This window comes from Hyla sarda, chromosome 4 (assembly GCF_029499605.1).
Source record: "Hyla sarda isolate aHylSar1 chromosome 4, aHylSar1.hap1, whole genome shotgun sequence".
Lineage (NCBI taxonomy): Eukaryota > Metazoa > Chordata > Amphibia > Anura > Hylidae > Hyla > Hyla sarda.
This window is the reverse complement of record NC_079192.1, coordinates 372,069,699-372,093,314: the sequence shown is the minus strand read 5'-3', so window position 1 is coordinate 372,093,314 and position 23,616 is coordinate 372,069,699. Positions and strand designations below refer to the sequence as shown.

General features: G+C 36.1%; 1 protein-coding gene across 17 annotated transcripts in view; it reads right to left on the bottom strand.

Annotated features, from left to right (window-relative positions):
• Nucleotides 1-23,616, bottom strand: part of LOC130267280 (protocadherin gamma-A4-like) — a 357,909-nt gene that overhangs the window by 161,646 nt on the left and 172,647 nt on the right. Inside the window, exon 1 of one of the 17 annotated variants that reach the window (XM_056516759.1) lies at nucleotides 19,860-22,380. The exons of 14 other annotated variants lie outside the window; for them this stretch is intronic. In XM_056516759.1, the coding sequence (XP_056372734.1) occupies nucleotides 19,860-22,316 (2,457 nt within the window). In that variant the 5' untranslated portion in view covers nucleotides 22,317-22,380. Of the gene's footprint in view, nucleotides 1-5,280; nucleotides 7,814-13,479; nucleotides 15,969-19,859; nucleotides 22,381-23,616 lie in introns of those variants that run through there. 2 more of the 17 variants (XM_056516775.1, XM_056516770.1) reach the window with 2 other exon arrangements.

Below are 23,616 nucleotides of genomic sequence, written 5' to 3'. Positions count from 1 at the left end.
GTAAATCACAAAAAACACACGGCTGTATGGTTTAACTTTTAGTATAAGTATTAAAATACAAAAATAGTGTGTCAGAGCATGTAACATTCTATAATACATATACTATAAGACATATAACATTTTCATGAAAGCGTGCTATAAGATTTATACCATTCACCCAGCATACAAGGTAAATCTTATAACAATGGCTGAACAACTGTATTCTACTGTATGTGGTTTAGGCTTTTACTATATACCTCAGATCCATGGATACACCAACATTAAGCCCATTTTGGCCTTGAGGACACAGTTGGGAGATTTACTAAGAACTGTACAGAGGAAAAGTTGATTAGTTGCCCATAGCAACCAATCAGATTACTTCTTTCATTTTTCAGAGACCTTTTCCAAAATATAAGGAGCAACTTTTCCTCTGGACAGGTTTTGATAAATCTCCCCCAGTGTGTTTTTCATTTTTTCCTACTCCCCTTTCAAGAGCCATAAATCTTATTTTTCCATCCACAGTAGGGCTTGATTTTTTTGCGTGACCTTATTTGGCCATACTTTGCAATGACACCTTTCATTTTACCATAAAATGTATTGTGAAACCAAAAATGTATTATCTTGCAATTTTGCATCTTTTGTTTTTTTTTTTAGCTTTTACACAGTGCCCTTTAAAATAAAACTGACACATTTACCCAGATTTATCATTCAGCCTGAAACCCTAATTGTCTGGTTTTTCCCATAACAACTTATCACAGCTCAACTTTCATATGGTGACAAGTTCCTGTAAAGTGAAAGTTGAGCTGTGATTGGTTGTTATTGGAAAAACCAGATAATTAGAGTTTCAGGCTGATTGATAAATATGTGCCAGTATCTTTATTCTGAGGGTCTCTAAGATTAAATGATACCCATGCTTACGTAGTGCTAATATTGTACTACTTTTTAAAAAAGTAAACGTTTTAAACAAAATAAATAGTATTGACATTCCTATCCTGACCCCATGACATTTTTGATTTTTCCGTATAAAGGGCTGTATGAGGGCTAATTTTTTTCACTGTGATCTGTAGTTTCTAGCGGTACCATATTTGTTTTGATGGGACTTTTTGATCACATTTAGGGGATTTTTCTCTGCTAAATGACGAGGCCATTGCTATTGTATAGGAATGTACAGGGAGATTGGCGCTCCACTGATATATTAACTCCTCTGACCCTGCAATCTTACTGTGACAGTCTGATGAGCATGACAAATATGGGCATGGCTGTGTACTAAGTACAATGGCACAGCGACTTACATGTAGGTTATGTGTCATCTTGGGTATAATAATGTATAGAGAAACAGTTTGACATCTTTTTTGTTTTAACCACCCTTTACTGGCCAGGAGAGCTTTCAGGAGTCCAATGGGAGTCCTGGTGGATATATTTTTCCCGTCAGAACAGGGTAGTATGTAATGTTCACAGCTGTGTACATAGAGTGGAAGCTGTGGTGTTAATGTTCAGCCCTGGATATTTTCTTCATTGTAAGCCATATACACCACAGATTTGCTTTTCTCATTACCTATCTCAGTATTAAATCCTCCTATTACATTATAACTATGTTTACTGTCTGAGGAAAGAATTTCTTAAACAAAATGGAGGCCTCATTCTCTCTCTCACAACTAAATAAATAAATAAAGGTCTCTGTCCCTTAGTTTTACCCCAGACAGTGGAGGATGCTCTCTTCCTCAGTGTAGATGACGGCTACTCAGACACATTCCTATAGTCAATTGTCTTTCCTCATAATCCTGATAGGACTCATTCATTCTGTTTCTTTTTTTTTACCTCACATCTCTAGCTCCACCCTGTTCCTGTCATGCTCCTTGTGGTTGATAGGAAATGTAGTTCTTCCTGCTGAATGTTTCCTCAGAAGAGAATGAGCTACCAAATAAATAAGGACATTTATCAAGCTGTCTTAGGGTTTGTTTACAAGGAAATTTAGCAAGGAAAATGTCCTTGCTGGATTTCTCTGTGGATCAGCTAACTTCCTTCTCCATGGTAAATGGAGGAGAAATTATCCATTGACAAATAGGACTTCTGTGGTGAATTCCATCAGATGGAACATGTTCAGTGTAATTGCGCTGCAAGGTGAATTCCATAGTGTGAATGAGTCCTTATAGCAAGACTGCCTCTGTTGCCCATAGCAACTAAACAGTGTTTTTATTTTTCCTTGTTATTTTTGCGTTAGCAGCTTTTTCTAAAATAGTTTAGCGATGCCATAGTCTGGTTTACTTTTTGCTGTACAGTCACCATATTTATCACTTGCTATACAATAGGAAAATAAAAGAGGCAGTCTGATTGGTTGCTATGGGCAAATGGACAACGTTTTCTCAGCACAGGTCTTGTTAACAAAGAAGAACAGTGTCTGAATTGTCTGAATTTAAGCATTTTATTAAAGAAAGAATGGACCTGACAAAAAAAGAATTTTGTCTCTGGAAACGTGTTGTATGTTAATAAAGCAATCTCCTTTTATTATTTTATTGTTTTCTACAGTTCCTTTGCTACATTGAGACAGTGTGCGCCCAATGAGCCTCAAAGCTGGAATAATGTTAGTGAGCTATTACATACTTTAAAGACAATGATAGAGATTTAGGGGGATATTTATCATGGTCTTTACCCTTTGTGTAAAATTAGTCTCTAAAAAAGTCATAGCAACTGTGCTAGGGCTTTTTTTTTTTTTTTGCCACTGTTCACATAGGGCAATGTTTACTGCATTTGTGTGCACCTAAGGGCAGATCTATTTAAACCTATATAAAGGAAGAGTGATTCAGTTACCCATAGCAACCAATCAGATTGGTGCTTTCATTTTTAGAGTCCTTCTTTATATTAAAAAAAACAATCTGATTGGTTGCTATGGGCAACTTAATCACTCCAATCCTTTACATAGGTTTTGATAAATCTCCACCTAAGTCACACCGAGTCTGATCAAAAGATAAACAGTGTCTATACAACACAATATTTCCAGTCATCACTATGACTGATACTTTGCACACAATTCATGAAAGTCAGTTGGTCGTTTTGATAAGCTACATCAAATACATAGTTACATAGGTATATATGGTTGAAAAAAAGCACATATCCATCAAGTTCAACCAAGGAATTGAAGGAAAGGGGTATGGCTGGATGAAGGGGAAGGGAAGTGATTTTGTATTTCTGCATAAGCATTCATGTAATTTTGTTTTAGGAATGTATCTAATCCCTGTTTTGAAGCTTTCAACTGTTCCTGCTTTGACTAGTTCCTGAGGTAGACTGTTCCATAAATTCACAGTTCTTATGGTAAAGAAGGCATGTCGCCCTTTGAGACTACACCTTTTCTTCTCCAGATGGAGAGAGTGCCCCCTTTCCTTTGAGGGGGTCTAACCTGGAACAGTTTTTCCACATATCTTTTATATGGGGCATTTATATACTTATATAAGTCGATCATAGTTGTGTGTCTCTGCACCGTTCCAGCTCCACCACATCCCTTTTATGAACTGGAGCCCAAAACTGAACAGCATATTCCAGGTAAGGCTGTACCAATGCTTTATGTCCCTGTCCCTCGAGTCCATGCCTCTTCTGATACATGAAAATATCATGCCTTAGAAGCAGCTGCCTGACCACATGATCAAATTCCCCCATCATATTTTTATTTATGTCATCACTACATATCAACCAGGGATAGAACATTATCTCATGGTACCCAAAGCTTCACCTAAAGATCTCTAAAGCTTTACCTAAAGCTACCATCAGATAAAAATCCTTCCTTCAATTGCCTTTATTACACTATCTCTTTTTTTTATCAATGCTTTTATAAAGACCTTACATGCGGCAATATATATCTTTAAGCTCTAGTGGGCTTCATTTATCTAAGATAACATCTGACACTGTTTCCCTTAGGAACCAATCATAATGCAGCTTGAAACCCGAATTCAGATTGGTTGCTGTTGGAAACAAGGCTAGTTTCCTCTCAGTTTAAGTTCATTTTAAGAGTTCATTACCACAACATGCCACAGCAAAGGTCAGCTAGAGCAAAGTTATCACCAATAACAATAATGTAAATCGACCTGATTCCAAGTGGCAATATGGTATATATAGCTCATTTATAGTTTTACATTTTTACAATTCTTAGTTAAACTGCTTATTTTTAAAGGACATCTGCAGCATTACAAACACTTATCCCCTATCCTCAAGATAGGGGATAAGTGTTTGATCGCGGGGGGTCCGAACGCTGGGACCCCCTGTGATCTCCTGTTTGGGGCCGCGGCTGTCCTGTGCAGGGGGTGTGCCAGCCGCAGCATGACATTGCAGCCAGCACGCCTCCTCCATACATCTCTATGGGAGAGGGGGGGAGGCAGCGTTCATGCCTCCCCACATCCCCCATAGAACTGTTTGGGGACGGGGAGGAGACGGGGCGTCACCGTCGACTTCTAGGTCGACGCTACGCGCCTTAGCATTCACCATGAGCGCTTATGGCGGCGCCCTGTTAGGGAGAATGGGGGGGGGAGATCCCAGCGGTCGGACCCCCCGCGATCAAACACTTATCCCCTATACTGTGGATAGGGGATAAGTGTAATGCCGCTGCAGTTGTCCTTTAAGTTCCCAAATATTTTACTTCTTATAAACTCAAATTATTCATGTGTAATTCTATAAAACACTATGCATGAAAGACCATTGGTTTTAATTGGTTATCACATGATATGTGTCACTGTGGCTTTCTCTGCTATTTATATACTGTGAAACATGACAATTCAGCTTTTTAGCCAGTTCTACATCTCCCAAAACTTGTACTAAGGTGAATGCTTCTACTTTTGAAAATATGTATGTTTATCTTTTAGGCCACAGCCAAAGCCTATGCTGGACATGGTAACATGACTATGAGGCAGGCAGAACAAGATACTACCAAATAACTATTTGACTTGATAGTGTGGCTTTTATAGACAACAAAACACACTTCAGGACTATGGCCCTAGAGATAATGGCCCAGATTTATCAAACTTTGTGAGGAGAAAAAAAAAAGAGGGATTCTTCTACAGCAACCAATCACAGCCCAGCTAAAGAGCTTGGGTAAAGTGAAAGCTGAGTTGTGATTGGTTGGTGTGGGAAAATCCCTCAATTTTTTCTCTCACACAGTTTGTTAAATCTCCCCCAATAAATTTTGTTTACTAGTATTTCAGAGTAAAAATAGATTGAGAAACTTGAAAGACTAAAAGCTTTAGATATTTTAAATGAATAAAATAACAAAAAATGTTTGGGCTGCAAACAAAGGATATTTACATCTATGAAACATACCTGTGATATAACATTTTCTGTAAGTGATGAATTCTTTAAACTTTCATTTCCAATCCCCGAGTCATCAGCATCTATTAGACTATCCACAGGAACATTGTGCTGAGGTTTAAGGAAAGAAAATTCCCTCTCACTTGGGTCCAGAGTCACACAAACATCATAGGAATATGGCAGAGGTAATGTTCCATTATTGAATAGGGAGGTAAATCTGGGATCAATCTGTGGATATAGACTTGTACTCATGGATCCAAATGAAGAAGAAGATTTGGACTCTTTGTACTTTGACACAACAGCAATAATTAAGGTCAACATAAATAGGAAAGAAATCAATGCCAAGGCTATTACCAAGTAGAATTGTAGTTTGGATTGTGGCTCCATTTTACTCGGTTGATTGTTCAATTCAGGAAGAACTTGTTGGAAATTAACAGCAACCACAAGATTAAGAGTGACTGAAGCTGAGCGGGATGGAATCCCATTGTCTTTTACTAGAACCATGATTCCATGTTTCATGATGTCTCTTTCTTGAAATACACGAGATGTCCTGATCTCCCCTGTTTGCTGGTCAATTGTGAAAAGTGATGATTCTGAAGATTGTAAAAAGTAAGACAACCAGGCATTGTGTCCAGAGTCAGCATCCACTGCCACCACTTTAGATACTAAAGAACCGGGTTCAGAGGTCCAAGGCACCATCTCAAATGTTGAGCTATCGACCTCTGGTGATGGGTACAGAATGACTGGTGAGTTATCATTCTGGTCAACAACAGAAATTCTCAGTGCAGTACTACCATTTAATGATGGTGATCCATTATCTCTGGCATTGATTTGGATGTTGAATTCCTTATGCTGCTCATAGTCAAATGACCGTTGTGCATAAATCACTCCTGTTACTGGATTAATAGATAAATAGTTAGACAATGGAGTCTCTTCATTGTTTACACTGGAGAGTGAATAAAATACTTTAGCATTGTCTCCACTGTCCATATCTCTTGTTTGAATACTGAAAATTGAAGCTCCTTGTGCATTATTTTCTGGCACATATGCAGTGTAAGTCAATTTCTCAAATTCTGGTGCATTGTCATTGACATCTGATACATCCAGTTGAATGATTATTCTAGAGGTCAGTTCTGGAGACCCTTTATCAGAGGCTTGTACTGTGATGTTATAGGCTGATACCTTTTCTCTATCCAGACTACTTTTCATCACAATTTTGTAGAAATTACTCGCTGATGACACTACATCAAAAGGAACATCACCTATAATAAGACATTGAACTTCTCCATTTTCTCCTGAATCATGATCACGGATTTCAAGTAGCGCTACCACTGTGCCCACTGCAGAGTCCTCAACAACAGGGGTTGATATAGAAGTGATGGATATCTCAGGAACATTGTCATTTTCATCTATTACTTCTATTAATATCTTGGCATGAGCTGCTAGGCCTCCTTCATCTTGCGCTTGCACAGAAATTTCATAATTCTTTGTTAATTCATAATCTAAATGGCTTCTTGTTTTTATTTCTCCATTCTTTGGATCTATAATAAAGGTCTTTAGAATATCATTTGCCATTGTACTAAATGAGTAAGTGATCTGTGCATTGACACCTTCATCTTCATCACTTGCATTGACTTGCAGTATTGTAGAATTTACTGGTATATTTTCTTTCACAGATACTTTGTATACATTTTGTGTAAATATAGGAGCATTATCATTAAAATCTGTAACAACCACCTTTAGTAATGTTGTCCCTGTTTGTTTGGGATTTCCACCATCAAGAGCAGTTAAAATGAGTTCATACATATTTTCTGTTTCCCGATCTAAGGATTTCTCTAGAATTAGCTCTGGAAATACACTGCCATCCATTCCTGTCTCTTCTCCCAACCTAAAATTCTTATTTGCACTGAGTCTGTAGGTTATCATAGAATTATTTCCTATATCCAGATCTTCTGCTTTTTGTAAAACAAATCTTCTTCCTGGGGAGGAAGCTTCACTTAATTCTATTCTAATTTGATGACGAATAAATGTAGGAGGATTGTCATTTATATCTTGAATAGTAATCTTTATATTAAAGACATTTAGTGGATTTTCCACCACAGCATCAAATGTAAGGACACATTCAGCTGCAGCTCTACACAATGTCTCCCTGTCTATCCTATCAGCAATATATAGGTCTCCATTATCCAGATTTATACTGAAATATTTCTGAGAAACAATTCTTAACTTCCGATTAGACAATTCATTAATTCTTAGTGCAAGATCCTTTGCTAGATTCCCAACAATAGATCCTTTTCTTAATTCTTCATTAATGGAATAATGAATCTGACCAGAGACTGAATGACACAGCCAGGAAAATAAGAAGGGAAATATTACTTGCCATTTGAGTCCTTGCATTGCTTGTCCTTCCTGCAGTTGTAATCCAGCCATTCCTTCTTCTTATCGGAAATAAAAAGGTGAAATTCCTGGATATAATTATAATCCAGCAGAATAAATAGAGTCCTTTACCCAGCAGATCCTGGTCGGAAATGCTGTGTTTTTCTCCTTGTATTTGAACACTGACTGCATTATGGAGGTGATTCTGGATTTGTAGAATATTTTCCTTATTGGTGAACAGCGGCGCTCTGAGGCGTTAGTAAGGAACTGCAGCATCAGTGTATTTAATTTATTTTTAAGAAGTATTTCTTGTGTTTTTCAAATAATGACAGGTGGTTTTCTGTAGTATCTAACATTATAAAACTTAAGTACTCTTAAATATAGTTACTAATAATCTAAATTACTGACATTAAGAGACCCTCAGATATTTATTTTTTACATTGCGTTTATTGCTTTCAATTAAATCTTTAATCCCCTATAAGTTCTCATAGTAATCATAATTAACAATAGAAACATTATTGTAGTCAGTATATGGAACTCATGATTCTAAATGCTATTCATGCATTTTAGGTGGGATATATTATAATCTTAAATTCATAAAGGGAATCAACACAGTAAAGGAGGACAGGTTATTCAAAAGAAAAAAAACTACGACAAGAGGACATCGTTTTATATTCGAGGTTTCTGCAGTAATATCAGGAAGCACTACTTTACTGAGAGAGAAGTGGAGACATGGAATAGACTTCCTGCAGAAAAGGTAGGTGTAAATACAGTGGCACTATCATCAAAACTAATTTTTGCTATTGCACTCCTTATGGTAAATAAAATATTTCTAATATACTTTTTTTTTTAACTGAAGTTTTCTATGTTTTATTTATACTTAAAAAAGCTCGAGCACATTTTCCCCCATCTCATACACAGACTTTGGATCGAAGTCCTGGAGTGCTGAGGTCGGGGGGATGTCCAGTCTCATCCAATCATAGCTCCTCTCACACTTAACTGCCACATGCTGTTGGTTGGACACATCCCCCTCAGCACTCCAGGCTGCACATCCTGTGTTTGGACTTCGGTCCAAAGTTGGTGTATGAGATGTAGGAAAATGTGCTCTTGAAAAATAATTCATTTTTTTTAAACAAAGTATATTAGAAATATTTTTTTATTTACCATAAGGAGTGCAATAGCAAAAATTAGTTAATGAGAGTGCCCATTTAAAGCATGCTTGGGATAGGCATAAGAATATCTTATATATAAGATAAGGCCAGGGACTATTTATAGTATTTAGAATATGGAACAGACTATTAAAGAAAATTTCAAAACCTGTTGTCTCCATGTCTCTGCTGGACCTGTGCCATGCCCCTTTCATTTCATTAAGTTAGCTAGCGACGCTGGTCGGCTCATTTTTTGCCCGCATCTGGTGCTACTATTTTTCCTCTACATGCATGTATCAATATAAATACATAAATAATATATCCATCATAGATAGCATAACTAAAATATATGGACACATACTGCTTTACTGTGGTCAGTTCAGCAGAAGTGATGAACTATTTAAAATCCCTTGATGTCCCTATGTGTAAACCATAAAGTAAGGATAATGTTAGTCACTTGTCAGAATTATTCCAGAGTTTTTACATTATTGTTTTAAAGTGTGAACAATGGATGAATGTAAAAAGGCCAAAAAAGTCTTAAAGGGGTATTCCAGGCAAAAACTTTTTTTTTGTATATCAACTGGCTCCGGAAAGTTAAACAGATTTGTAAATTACTTCTATTAAAAAATCTTAATCCTTCCAATAGTTATTAGCTTCTGAAGTTTTCTGTCTAACTGCTCAATGATGATGTCACGTCCCGGGGGCTGTGCATGATGAGAAAATATCCCCATAGGAGCTACACAGCCCCTGGGATGTGAGTCATCAGAAAGCAGTTAGACAGAAAACAGCAACTCAACTTCAGAAGCTAATAACTATTGGAAGGATTAAGATTTTTTAATAGAAGTAATTTACCAATCTGTTTAACTTTCCGGAGCCAGTTGATATATAAAAAAAAGTTTTTTTTGCCTGGAATACCCCTTTAATCTTTAAATACAGAATTACTTTCTTAATTTTTATGTTCAAGAAATGTTAAAACAATTGCCATACATTCACACAATATAAAACTATATTATAGATTTAACTTTGTTTTAGTTTTAAAAATAGCTTCCTTGTTGGCCTGGCCTTGGTAAATCTTTAGAAGGTGATTTACCCCTGAAAGCTGTCCACATTGACAAGCTACTCTGCCTGCAGAAAAACAAAATAGCGGGCATGATGCTTCCAAGGTCACTGCTGCCAGGCAGACCCCCACCAATCAAACATTGCTAGTGGTTCCATAAAATATGCAAACTATACTTAAAAGTAGTTCTAATGATATAGACCTTGTCTACAACGTAGAACAGTGCTTTCATTTGGGTTTCATGGTGACCTGCACATCCCTTGTTTACTTTTTACCTAAGCATTTTAAGCATTTTGTTGAAAAATTTATATAAGTTTAAAGGGGTACTAGGGGATAAGATCTCTGATGGCGGGGAGGATCCGGCTGTTGGGAACCTTGTGATCTCCGGCCTGGCACCCCAGTAATCTGCTGCACAGAGCAAACTTTGCTCCGTGCTGAATTATGAGCAACCAAAGCCGACAAGCCCTCTCCCATAGACATTAATAGAGGGTGGCGGGACAACCATGGGCGCCTAAAGCATAGCACAGAAGGTGTTCTGAACATAAGATCTCATTATACCCAAGGCAAGGTATATAGAATGCATTACGCTGTGACCATCAGAGGAACCTTTAATTGCCTTTCTCAAGTTGTTTCCTTCCTATTCATTCTTGTACAAAGACCATCCATGACACACTATATCTATCAAAATCATTCAGTTCTATTAGGCCCCATTTATCTATATTAACAACCAATCACAAATCAGCTTTTTGTTTATCCTGGCAGTCATAGAAACTCAAATTATGCAGGGTGTTATTCTATTTAACAACATGCATGAAAAACTGCCCTTAACTTTTATTTGGTAACCATTTCACCACTTTGCAAAACATGGAAATTCATCTTTTAGGTTGTTCCATTGAGCTCTACATCTTCCAATACTTGTACTAAGATAAATGCTTTCATTTCAGAGACTATCTCATGTCATCTTCTAGGCCACAGCCAAAGCCTATTCTGCCAAATACATTATGATTATAAGGCAAGTAGAACAGATTTTCTACTTAAAGGGGTACTCCGGTGGAAAACAATTTATTTTAAATCAACTGGTGCCAGAAAGTTATACAGATTTGTAAATTACTTCTATAAAAAAAATCCTTTCAGTACTTATCAGCCATTGTATACTACAGAAGTTCTTTTCTTTTTGAATTTCTTTTCTGTCTGACCACAGTGCTCTCTACTGACACCTCTGTCCATATCAGGAACTGTCCAGCACAGGATAGGTTTGCTATGGGGATTTGCTCCTACTCTGGATTGTTCCTGACATGGACAGAGGTGTCAGCAGAGAGCACTGTGGACTGAGGAGGATGTGATTCTTCCTGGACGTTGGCTGATAAATCTAAAACCAAAGAGAAAAGAAAGAGAGAAGGGTAACTATTAAAAACAAAATAAAGTTAACACCACTAAACACCCAAGTGGTTCAATGGTTTTAACTTTATTTTGTTTTTAATACTTACCCTTCTTTCTTTCTTTTTTCTTTGGTGTTAGATTTATCAGCCCACGTCCGTGAAGAATCACATCCTCCTCTTTACCAGATCTATGGACATTCTTCTCTATACCGCCATGCATGTTGCCCGATGCCATGATATATGCATATTTTATTATTTACATTTATTATCTTATAATTTTTTTCACTTTTTTCATTATTTACGTACAGTGGATTGCACCACATAAAAATTGGTGTATCCATGATCCATCAACTATTAATCTTTCTTATGGACCAATAGTCTGCTATATATGCTGCTTTTTTGCACTCTGTGCACTTTATTTGGTTTTAGCCATTCACACTATATGACCATTTATTGTTATAGTTACTTTTCAGTATACCACTGTACTCAGTGGCTTACACAATACCATGGTCACTATACCTTGGTCCATTGGTTAATATTATTGATTATTCTTCATTTGTACCATCATTACCTTTTTGACACTTTTTGCACTTTAGTTATTCTGGCTATTACCACCATGTGACCATTTACTGTGCTATCTATTCACAATCTTATTACTCACTATCGTGAGTGGCTCTATTGGTTGTACTATTCACCACATTTTTGGGGTGTCACTGCACCCCCTCTTTTTTCCATGGCACTTCCACATTTTAACTATAATTAAATGTAACTTAGTCCTTTAGGAATCGCACAATATTCCACTTCTAATGCTGCTATTTCATATTTATAAAAAAAAATTGGCACAACACTGGCATATGACTATCAGCCTTTGTGCATCATTACAATATAGCACTGTGCACTTCTATATTATATATACGCTACCATACACTCTATTCTACACATCCCTCCTACACTTGATTAACTTTTCATCACTCAAGCACCTTTCACTCATCACTGGTCACTTACTTGCAATTTTTCTCCTTATCCTTACGAGTTTCATATACTTTCATTCACAGTAATTCACTTTGTCTCCATTTTTATTACATACTTCTCCTTTCATTCCACATTTTCACTTTTCTAGTCACATTTATCTTGTATTTTGGTCTGGTGGCTGTATACCATGTGTTTTGTGGCACGGCATGTTTTGCACTTTCATGTTCCCTGGGCGTTTGTACTTATTCTTTGTTTCGTTGTGTAATGTTTTCTGTTTGTCCTGTCATGTTCAACTGTGCCATGGCTGCTAATATTTACCCCTGGGAGGCCTTTGTAACTTCCTAGTCCTTTATTTTACACACTGGCAGTCCTATGTGGGTAGCCCCTCCTATACTGAGGTGGTCACCCATTCTCCCTCAGCAATCAGGACAGAACAAACTCTGCCCTGCCCCTCTCTCTGACGGGGCTGCCATCGTGTCACGTGACCTTCCCTGATCATGTGATGCGGCCGGACCATTTCCAGAGCGCTCCCTGCCCCTTTACAGCGCAGCATAGCTCCGATATAGACAACAGTGATCAGGTGATATCCGGAGCGACGGACGCATTACTGCGCATTACATGCCGGCTTTGGGCACATGCCCAAGTAGGAGTCACACCTGGCCATCATTATGATCTGTATACTTAGTTATCCTTGCTGTGATTGGAGGTACTTGTGTATTTTTGATATGAGTGGTTTTGTGATTGGCTGACACTGTATATTTATACCCACCTGTAAGGGGGTTTAGACACGCCCCCTGAGTAAGCACAATGCGAAACGTACGTTTGAGTTGGAGTCAGTAGGTTGTAACATGCATGGCGGGTAGTCTATTCTGGCTGGTGTTTCTGTTTCAATTCAGCTTTGAGCATGTATGATGTCTCCTATGTCATGATTATCTCTCTCTGGTTTACCTCATGGTACTATTCTTTTCTCACATGCAATTCTTTGTGTTTGATTTTTCAGAGAGTCAATTTAACTGTACGTTGCTTTTGTTCCCGTATTCCATGTATTGTTGTACCTTCTCTACCATCTCCAGTCATCTGTTTTTGTCACCCAAAGTGCCTATATTTTAACATTCTATCTATTTTCTTTATGTTTGTCTTTTTTGATACATGTTCAATAATACATTAAGATTTTACATAATTGGTTCTTTTTGAGTATTACATATTTTACAGAATAAACATATATGTTGGAAAAATGTTTGGGCTGCCAACATAGGACACATACAACTATAAAACATACCTGTGATATAGGAATTTCTGTAGCTGAAGAGTTTTTTAAACTTTCACTTCCCATCCCAGAGTCATCAGCATCTATTAGACTATCCACAGGAACATTGTGCTGAGGTTTAAGGAAAGAAAATTCCCTCTCACTTGGGTCCAAAGTTACACAAACATCATAGGAATATGGCATAGGTAATGTTCCATTATTGAATAGTGAGGTAAATCTCGGATCAAGCTGAGGATATAGATTTGTATTCGTGGATATAAATGAAGAAGAAGATTTGGATTCTTTATACTTGGAGACAACAGCAATAATTAAGGTCAACATGAAAAGGAAGGAAATCAGTGCCAAGGCTATTACCAAGTAGAATTGTATGTTGGATTGTGGCTCTATTTTACCCGGTTGACTGTTCAATTCAGGAAGAACTTGTTGAAAATTAACAGCAACCACAAGATTAAGAGTGACTGAAGCTGAGCGGGAGGGAATCCCATTGTCCTTTATTAGAACCACAAATCCATGTTTCATGATGTCTCTTTCTTGAAATACACGAGATGTCCTGATCTCCCCTGTTTGATGGTCAATTGTGAAGAGTGATGGTTCTGAAGATTGTAAAAAGTAAGACAACCAGGCATTGTGTCCAGAGTCAGCATCCACTGCCACCACTTTAGATACTAAAGTACCTGGTTCAGAGTTCCAAGGAACCATCTCAAATGTTGAGCTATCGACCTCTGGTGATGGGTACAGAATGACTGGTGAGTTATCATTCTGGTCAACAACAGAAATTCTCAGCATGGTACTACCATTTAATGATGGTGATCCATTATCTCTGGCATTGATTTGGATGTTGAATTCCTTATGTTGCTCATAGTCAAATGACTGTTGTGCATAAATCACTCCTGTTACTGGATTAATAGAGATATAGTTAGACAATGGAGTCTCCTCATTGTTTATACTGGATAGTGAATAAAATACTTTAGCATTGTCTCCACAGTCCACATCTCTTGCTTGAATACTGAATATTGAAGACCCCTGTGCATTATTTTCTGGCACATATGCAGTGTAAGTCCATTTTTCAAATGCTGGTGCATTGTCATTGACATCTGATACCTCCAGTTGAATGACTATTCTAGAGGTCAGTTCTGGAGACCCTTTATCAGAGGCTTGTACTGTGATGTTATAGGATGATGTATTTTCTCTATCCAGACTTCTTTTTAATAAAATTTTATAGAAATTACTCGCTGATGGTACTACGTGAAATGGAACGTTGCCTATAGTAAGACATTGAACTTCTCCATTTTCTCCTGAATCATGATCACGGATTTCAAGTAGCGCTATCACTGTGCCCACTGCAGAGTCCTCAGCAACAGGGGTCGATATTGAAGCAATGGATATCTTAGGAGCATTGTCATTCTCATCTATTACTTCTATTAATACTTTGGCATGAGCAGCTAGGCCTCCTCCATCTTTAGCTTGTACTGAAACTTCATAATTCTTTGTTGCTTCATAATCTAAATGGCTTTGCGTTTTTATCTCCCCAGTTTGGGTATTTATAATAAAAGTGTTTAGAATATTGTTTGCTGTGGTACTAAATGAGTAAGTGATCTGTGCATTGACACCTTCATCTTCATCACTTGCACTGACTTGCAGTATTGTAGAATTTACTGGTATATTTTCTTTCACAGATACTTTGTATACATTTTGTGTAAAGATAGGAGCATTATCATTCAAGTCAGTAACAACCACCTTTATTATAGTTGTCCCTGTTTGTGTAGGATTTCCACCATCAAGAGCAGTTAAAATGAGTTCATACATATTTTCTGTTTCCCGATCTAAGGATTTCTCTAGAATTAGCTCTGGAAATACACTGCCATCCATTCCTGTCTCTTCTCCCAATCTAAAATTCTCATTTGCACTGAGTCTGTAGCTTATCAGAGAATTAATTCCTATATCCAGATCTTCTGCTTTTTGTAAAACAAACCTTCTTCCTGGGGAGGTTGCTTCACTCAATTCTATTCTTACTATATCATGGACAAATGTAGGAGGATTGTCATTTATATCCTGAATATTAATCTTCACATTGAATACATTTAGTGGATTTTCCACCATAGCATCAAATGTAAGAACACATTCTGCTTCAACCCCACACAATGTCTCCCTGTCTATTCTATCAGCAATGTATAGGTCTCCATTATCCAAATTTATGATAAAATATTTTTTAGAAACATGAGAAACAATACGCAATTTCCGATTTGATAACTCCTTAATACTTAGTGTAAGATCCTTTGCTAAATTCCCAACAATAGATCCTTTTCTTAATTCTTCATTAATGGAATAATGAATCTGACCAGAGACTGAATGACACAGCCAGGAAAATAAGAAGATAAATATTACTTGCCATATGAGTCCTTGGTTTTCCTGCTTTGGTTTCATTCTTGTCCTTGTGTTTGAAATATTGTAATCCTCCTTTTTATATGTAATCTATTTGAAAAATATATCAAGATTTCTTCTTTATACAACCAGCTTCAGACAAATCCTGTGTAGAAATGGCTTCTATTTCACAGACTGCATTTCTCTAGCAGAGCTTTTCTAGAGAGCCAGTGTCCTTTCTTTCTTGGTAAACAGCGGCGCTTTGAGGCAACAGTGGGGTAATGCAGCACCAATGCTTTTTAGTATATGCGTTTTATACTTTAAAATATATCTTAAACTAATCAAATATTTTACTGAAATAAACCAATAAATTGTTAAAACGAGATTGACTTGCTGTTGAAAGAAACATTTTATTGCCAAAACCCTTTTTGCAGTTTCTAGTGCTCTGTTCTGTAAGAGTAGCAAAAAGTTAATCCTTCCCTTGCCTAATAGAGGAGTCACAGGAGGTAGTATATTAATACTATACACAAAATGTACTTAAAATGTACTTAACAAAAAAAGTATTCGCTAAAAAAAATATATATATATAAATAGGCAATAAGCATAACAAGATCTTGTAGGCCACAAAACAAGGCCATATGATATATAATATATTATGATACTGATATATTTATATGTAGCAGAAAAAAATACTGAGACCCCCAATATACCCCTTTTCATCCTACTATGATAGCATTGTTTTCCGCAACTCATAAAAAACTTACATATTGGACTTACATGGAAATGTTGTTTAAAAATTATTTTATTAAAATTCATTCTACCATGTATTGTCTTTATGAACACAGGCTCACTTTTTGACATTTATAACTTTTTAAACTTTATTTGACTGAGTTGAATAAACAATATATATATATATATATATATATATATATATATATATATTATATATATTTATTTATATGTTTATCATTATTTTCAATTATTCATAAGTCTAGTTATATATATATATATATATATATATATATATATATATATATTATATTTTTATTTTTTTATTATTATTTTCTGACGCTGAATTCATATATCTTATGGATGGTGAAATCTCTGTATACCTTGCTTCTCCATTGTCTATACATAGCTAGTTTTCATGATTTACAGGTCTGGACCAGTTAGCCCCTCTTAGGTTCATCTCCTGACATGAATCCTACAAAGCAAACACATCTAATGATAGTTTACTTGATAGGATTTTTAAAGTTTATCACCAAGTAGAGGAGGAAGTTACGCAAACACACAACAATGTTGCTATAAACTAGCTGTTGACTGGTTCTAGTATTAGCCAGCAGAACTGAAGAATTCAGCTCTAGAGTACTCTGGGCTGTACTTTATGTTTAATACAAAGTGACTATGGCAATATATTTATGAACTTTCCCATTTACATTATATAACTACATATAAATTATGTGAAATGCATTAGATCCAAGTTAGCCAAACCAAATATGATGCTTCAGGTATAGAAGGTTTGGGAATGATAACTTTTGGGTAAATGCTCAATATATATTCTGTATATGGCAATATATCTGTACTCATTTTTTTCTTTTAACTTTCCTAAAGTTTTCTGCATAAAGTGATGATATCATATAGAAATGTAATTTCAATGAAGAAGAAAGAAAATCAGAGCATGATTTTGTAAAATATACAATGAGTTGAAAAAAAAATCATCCTCAAACACAATGGCCATGATACTACTCACTACAAAAAATAAAGAAATTGACCAGTCCCTAAAGTACAACTTTATTTCACTGTATTTAATGTAATCCTTACTGTAAACCATTTTAAATGAGTGTAAAAGTATTCATGCAATAGATAACAAAGATAATGAAGAAAATATAGAATTAAAGGGGTACTCCAGTGGAAAACAGTTTTTTTCAGATCAACTGGTGCCAGAAAGTTAAACAGATTTATAGAATAATTTACAAATCTGTTTAACTTTCTGACTGGCACTAGTTGATTTAGATTTTTTTTTTTTTGCACTGGAGTACCCCTTTATAGACAATGATATGAGGCCATATAGATATCATGGATGAAGCTTTCCCTCAGTTGACAAGCAACAGCTCCAGCAACCTTCATCTGGTTGGTTTGCCTGGACTTTTGGGAAATGCCTCTTAGGTTAAGATGGTTCTATTAGATGGGACAAGACCTTCAGTAAATTCTGTAGAAGAAGGCAGAGGAGCATCTCAAGGTAAACCTAAAATACGAGTCGGACAACCAAGCAGGAAGTAGTTGGGGGAAGTATAAAATTACCTAAATAACATTTTATGGGCCAAAAAACTCTGTACTAAGCGCTGGGAAGTACAGAAGAACATCAAGAATAGCCATAAATCACTAAGTATTTAATTTATGAAACCTTGCAGATATTTAGGAAAATTTAAATAACATACATCATTATTATTATCATCATTCTTATATAAAGGCCTACCAAACTACTAATCCTAACCCATACTATACATGTCTAATTTTGTTCATATTTACAATTTTACCAGCACCTATTATTTTATTCCAACTGATAACCACAATGTGAATAACTGATATACAAGCTGCCCAACAAGAATAGGACCCAAAAATTGTATCATGGTAAAATAAAGTTGTAGTTGGCATCCAACAATAAAAGAATAATAAAAATGTATTTAAAAAAATAACCTGTGTAATAGCTCATAAGGCTCTCAGTTACAGAATATAAATGTTTCTGACCTTTATAAGAATGAAGATAAATGAAATCAAAAAGTAATCACAGGTGTTGACTTATTGATAAACAGTACAAACTTAACTCTAGATGTATGTGGGCTCTTCAGTGATAGAATCTCATTAGGTACAGTAGGTCAAATGTCAAACTTTGACAACATTGAGCTTCACAAAAAATGGAGATATAAAATATAATCTCTTAAAAATTTGAGATACTTAGAGGCCTTGCATATTTCTTCTTGACAATAATCCTTGTAACCAATTAACCTTACGGCACAGAGTATTTTTTACATAAAGCTATTTAAAATACCCCAACAAATCAACAGAAGTATTCATGAAGGCTGATGGAAAGTAAAAGGTTCATCACTGTCTATTTTTACTTACCTATTATCACTTAAGATTAGTTGCCACTCTTAGATATTAAATTTCAGATACTAGAAGAGCTGTAAGCAGCTCCTCTGGGAGCCTTTGAGAGAGGAGACACAGTTTCGGTTGATCCTATTCCTTGTGTCACTAGTACAAAACTGTGCAGGACACCTCCCAGCAGGGAAATACACTGCCAGCAAATAAAGGGATTAGGATTTTGAGTTAAAGCCTACATCCAGTGATGCTCTGGCAGAAGGATTCCAAGCAAATATGTATCCTAATCTGGAAAGTTTTGAGCTCAGAAGTTACTTGGGAATTTTGAAAAGATATCCTGCCACAAAGCATCACTGGATGGATCCTTTAAGGGTCATGCAAAATAAGGGGAAATTCCTGATGTTTCTGTCCTAGGAGCACAGTTGGATTGGTTTTTAAAGTCCCATCCACATGGCACAGAAAAAGCCTAAAGGGAAATCAGGGCATTCATTCTGATTTTAAAATCTGTTTCATTGCCTATTTTAAAGGGTAAAATCAGAAATTGACAGTGAAATCTGCAGTGATGTCAGTGTGTAACAAATAAAGGTTTTGGCACCGATAGGCTACAAATTTGCTGTGGATTTGCAGCAAAACCCCTGGTAAACAAGTCCAAAACTGGACATAGCCTTTCAATTGCTTGCAGAGATGACCATGGTAATACAATTTATATTTTCTTTTGTCCAAAAAAGACAGCACTGACATTTTGTTAATTATTTAGATATTGTTTTACAATACACAGACTTCTTAAAGTGCTATATTAATACATAACATGACATTTTGCTACGGCACATAAGGATTTGTTGTATTTGTGGTGTGCCACCGATTAAAGCCAACATCTCTGATAAGATAAGACATAAGATATCAAGTTTTCAAGTCATATAGTTTACACTCACCTGCACTGAACTATTAGAAGAGTCTTTCGAACTGTCATTTCCAAGTCCTGAATCGTCAGCATCAATAAGATTTTCCACCGGTACTTCTTCTTTCGATTTCATGTAAGTAAAGTCATTTTCACAAGAATCCAAAGCTACACAAACATTGTAAGAGTGTGGCAGAGGAAGAGATCCATCACTATACCAGGACAGAATTCTGGGATCAAGAGGAGGATATAGGTTTGTCCTTAGAGTTCCAAATTCTGGTGCAGGTTTTGACTCTTTACATTTAGAAATTATGACCAGTATCACGGTTACAATAAATAGCAAGGAGATGAGCCCCAAAGAAATGACCAGATATAGCTGTAAATTGGACTGAGTCTCCTCACTAATTTCATATTTGAATTTTGGAATGGCCTGTTGGAAATTATCTGCAATAACAAGACTAACTGTGACAGTAGCTGATAGTAAAGGAACACCATTGTCCTTCACTATAACCACAACCTTATGATTTAATAAATCCCTTTCTTGAAAGATACGTAAAGTCCTTATTTCCCCAGTTTGATGATTAATGGTAAAATAAGACGATTCTGAGACTGATAAAAAATCATAGGAGAGCCAAGCATTATGTCCAGAGTCCATGTCCACTGCAACCACCTTTGTTACTAAAGAACCTAGTTCAGCTGCAAAAGGCACCATCTCAAATGCAGTTGACCCAACAATATCTGGAGATGGGTACAAGATCTTTGGTGCATTATCATTGAGATCTACTATGCGGATAATCAATGTAGCATTGCTGCTCAGAGAGGGAGATCCATTGTCTTTAGCAGTTACTTGTATCACCATCTCTTTATGCTTCTCATAGTCAAATGATCTTTGAGCATAAAGATCTCCAGTCTCTATATTGATGGAAAGATATGAGGATATTGGTAGTTCTTCTGCCATGGTGTTGCTTATTGTGTAAATTATTTTAGCATTGTCTCCAGTATCAGGATCTGAAGCTTGGACACTGTAAATTGAAGTTCCTGGCAAATTGTTCTCTGGTAAATATGCAATATATGTAGATTTTATAAATATTGGAGGATTATCATTAATATCTGATACCTCCAAAGTGATTGATTTTCTCCTAGAAAGTGAAGGAGAACCTCTGTCATTAGCTAATATGGTAATGTTATAAGTGGATTCTTTTTCTCGATCAATGGACCTTGCGGTAACAATTCTATAATAATTATCAGATGTTAACATCAAAGCAAAGGTTATTTCTTCCATAAGTTTGCAGTCAACTTCTCCGTTTGCTCCAGAATCTTGATCATGGACTCTTATGAGAGCTACTACCGTACCAGGTGGGGAGTCCTCAGGAATAGGAGTAGAAAATGAAGTGAGGGATATCTCAGGAGCATTGTCATTTATATCTATTAATTCTATCAATACTTTGCAATGGGCAACAAGGCCTCCTCCATCTTTAGCTTGTATAGAGAGCTCATAGTTTCTTACAGCTTCAAAGTCTAATGGCTTTTTGGTTTTAACTTCACCACTTATAGGGTTTATGCTAAACATGCCGGTATGATGGACATTAACTGATGTTTTACTGAAGGAATATGAGATTTGGGCATATACACCCTCATCTCTATCAGTTGCATTTACTATTATTGTTGTAGTATTAATGGGTATATTTTCATTTACCCTGACTTTGTAGACTTCATGGGTAAATATAGGAAAATTATCATTTGAATCACTTACAATAATCTTGAGTACAGCATTGCCAGATCTTACAGGATTACCTTCATCCATGGCTGTTAATACCAATTTATGAATGTTTTGTGCCTCTCGATCTAAAGGTTTTTGTAACACAAGCTCTGGAGATTTACTCCCATCATTGCTGATCTTCTCATTTAATGTAAAATACTGGTTATCACTGAGCTTATATGACTGTACAGAATTAGTACCTATATCTGGATCTTCAGCATTTTGCAAAGCAAATCTGGTTCCTGGTGAAGTCAGTTCCACCATTTCTACAGTAAAGGTTTCATGAAAAAATCTTGGAGCATTGTCATTTATATCTTGAATTTCTATTGTCACTTTGAAGACACTGAATGGTTTCTCAACCACCGCATCAAAGGTTAGTAAGCATGAAGCTTCTGTCCCACACAATGTCTCTCTGTCTATCCTGTCCTTAATATATAGATTTCCATTTTCTAGACTGATATAGAAATATCTCTCTGAAATGTGGGATAGAATCTGAAGTTTTCTAGATGAAAGCTGCTTAATATCTAATTTAAGGTCATCTGCAATATTTGCTATAACAGAATCTTTCCTTATTTCTTCTAAAATAGAATAATGGATCTGACCAGAGACTGAATGACACAGCCAAACCCATAGAAAGAAAAATATTACTTGCCATCCGAGTCCTTTGTATTCCTGGGTGTGATGATGCATCTCAGGCATTCTGACTTCTCTAATCCTTAGTAAAATCAGCATTTATAATCCAGTAAAACAGAGTATAAATAGTAGAGTCTAGTAAATACAGAGTAAAAATCCAGCAAAGTAATATTAAATATCCTGTATTTTGTTTAGAGAAAATCCAGAATATGACTGTGTTTCTTCTTGCAAGTCTGCAGTATGTGTGTGAGCAAGGAAAATACAAATGGATCTCCAGTTCTGTATTCTTCTCCTTATTGGTTAAACAGCGGCGCTCTGAGGTGAAAGTAAGGAACTGCGGTCTGAAACAGTTTCACTAAAAGTATGATATATTATACTTTGTTTACATTCTATAGTTTTAGAAATATATATTTTAAATATTGAAATAAAAAAGGAAGAGGAATTGAAGAGAAATGGAACAAAAAACGTTAGAAGTACCCACTGAAGGAAATAGACAAAATTGGCAGGAAAGTTAGGATGAATATATATTGTAGAAAAATAGGAATAAATATTTACGGTGCCACGTGCTATTAACTCTTTCATCTAAAAGGAAAGTAAAACCTTCCCGGCTGCTCTGTGGTGTTGATCGGGACCATCAGTGAAAATGCAGAGTCCCGATCAGTTAGCACGTGAGTGGAGGGTCACTCACCTTCTGTCAGCACATCCAATCGGCAATTGATTGCTCCAAGCCTGAGGTTCGACCGCCGATAACACTGATCAATGCAAAGCTATGGCTTTGCAGTGAACAGTGCTGGCAATCAGTGCAGGCAATGTCATAAGGGCTATAACATTGCAAAAAAAAGTGTAAAAAAAAAGGTAATAAATGTGATTTAACCCTTTCCCCTTAAAAGTCCAAATCACCCCCCTTTTCCCATGAAAAAAACAAATACATGTAAATAAAAATAAATATAAACATATGTGGTATCGCCGCATGCGTAAATGTCCGAACTACAAAAATATATATTTAATATCATTAATTAAACTGCAGGGTCAATGGCGTACGCGAAAAAAATTCCAAATTCCAAAATAGCGTATTTTTGATAACTTTTTATTTCAGGAAAAAATGAATAAAAAGTGATCAAAAAGTCCAATCAATACAACAATCATACCAATAAAAACTTCAGATCACAGCGCAAAAAATGAGCCCTCATACCACTCCATACGCAGAAAAATAAAAAAGTTATAGGGGTCAGAAGATGACAATTTTAAACATATACATTTTCCTGCATGTAGTTATGATTTTTTCCAGAAGTACGCCAAAATCAAACCTATATAAGTAGGGTATCATTTTAATCGTATGGACCTACAGAATAAAGATTAGGTGTCATTTGTACCGAAAAATTGCATAATGATTTTTTTC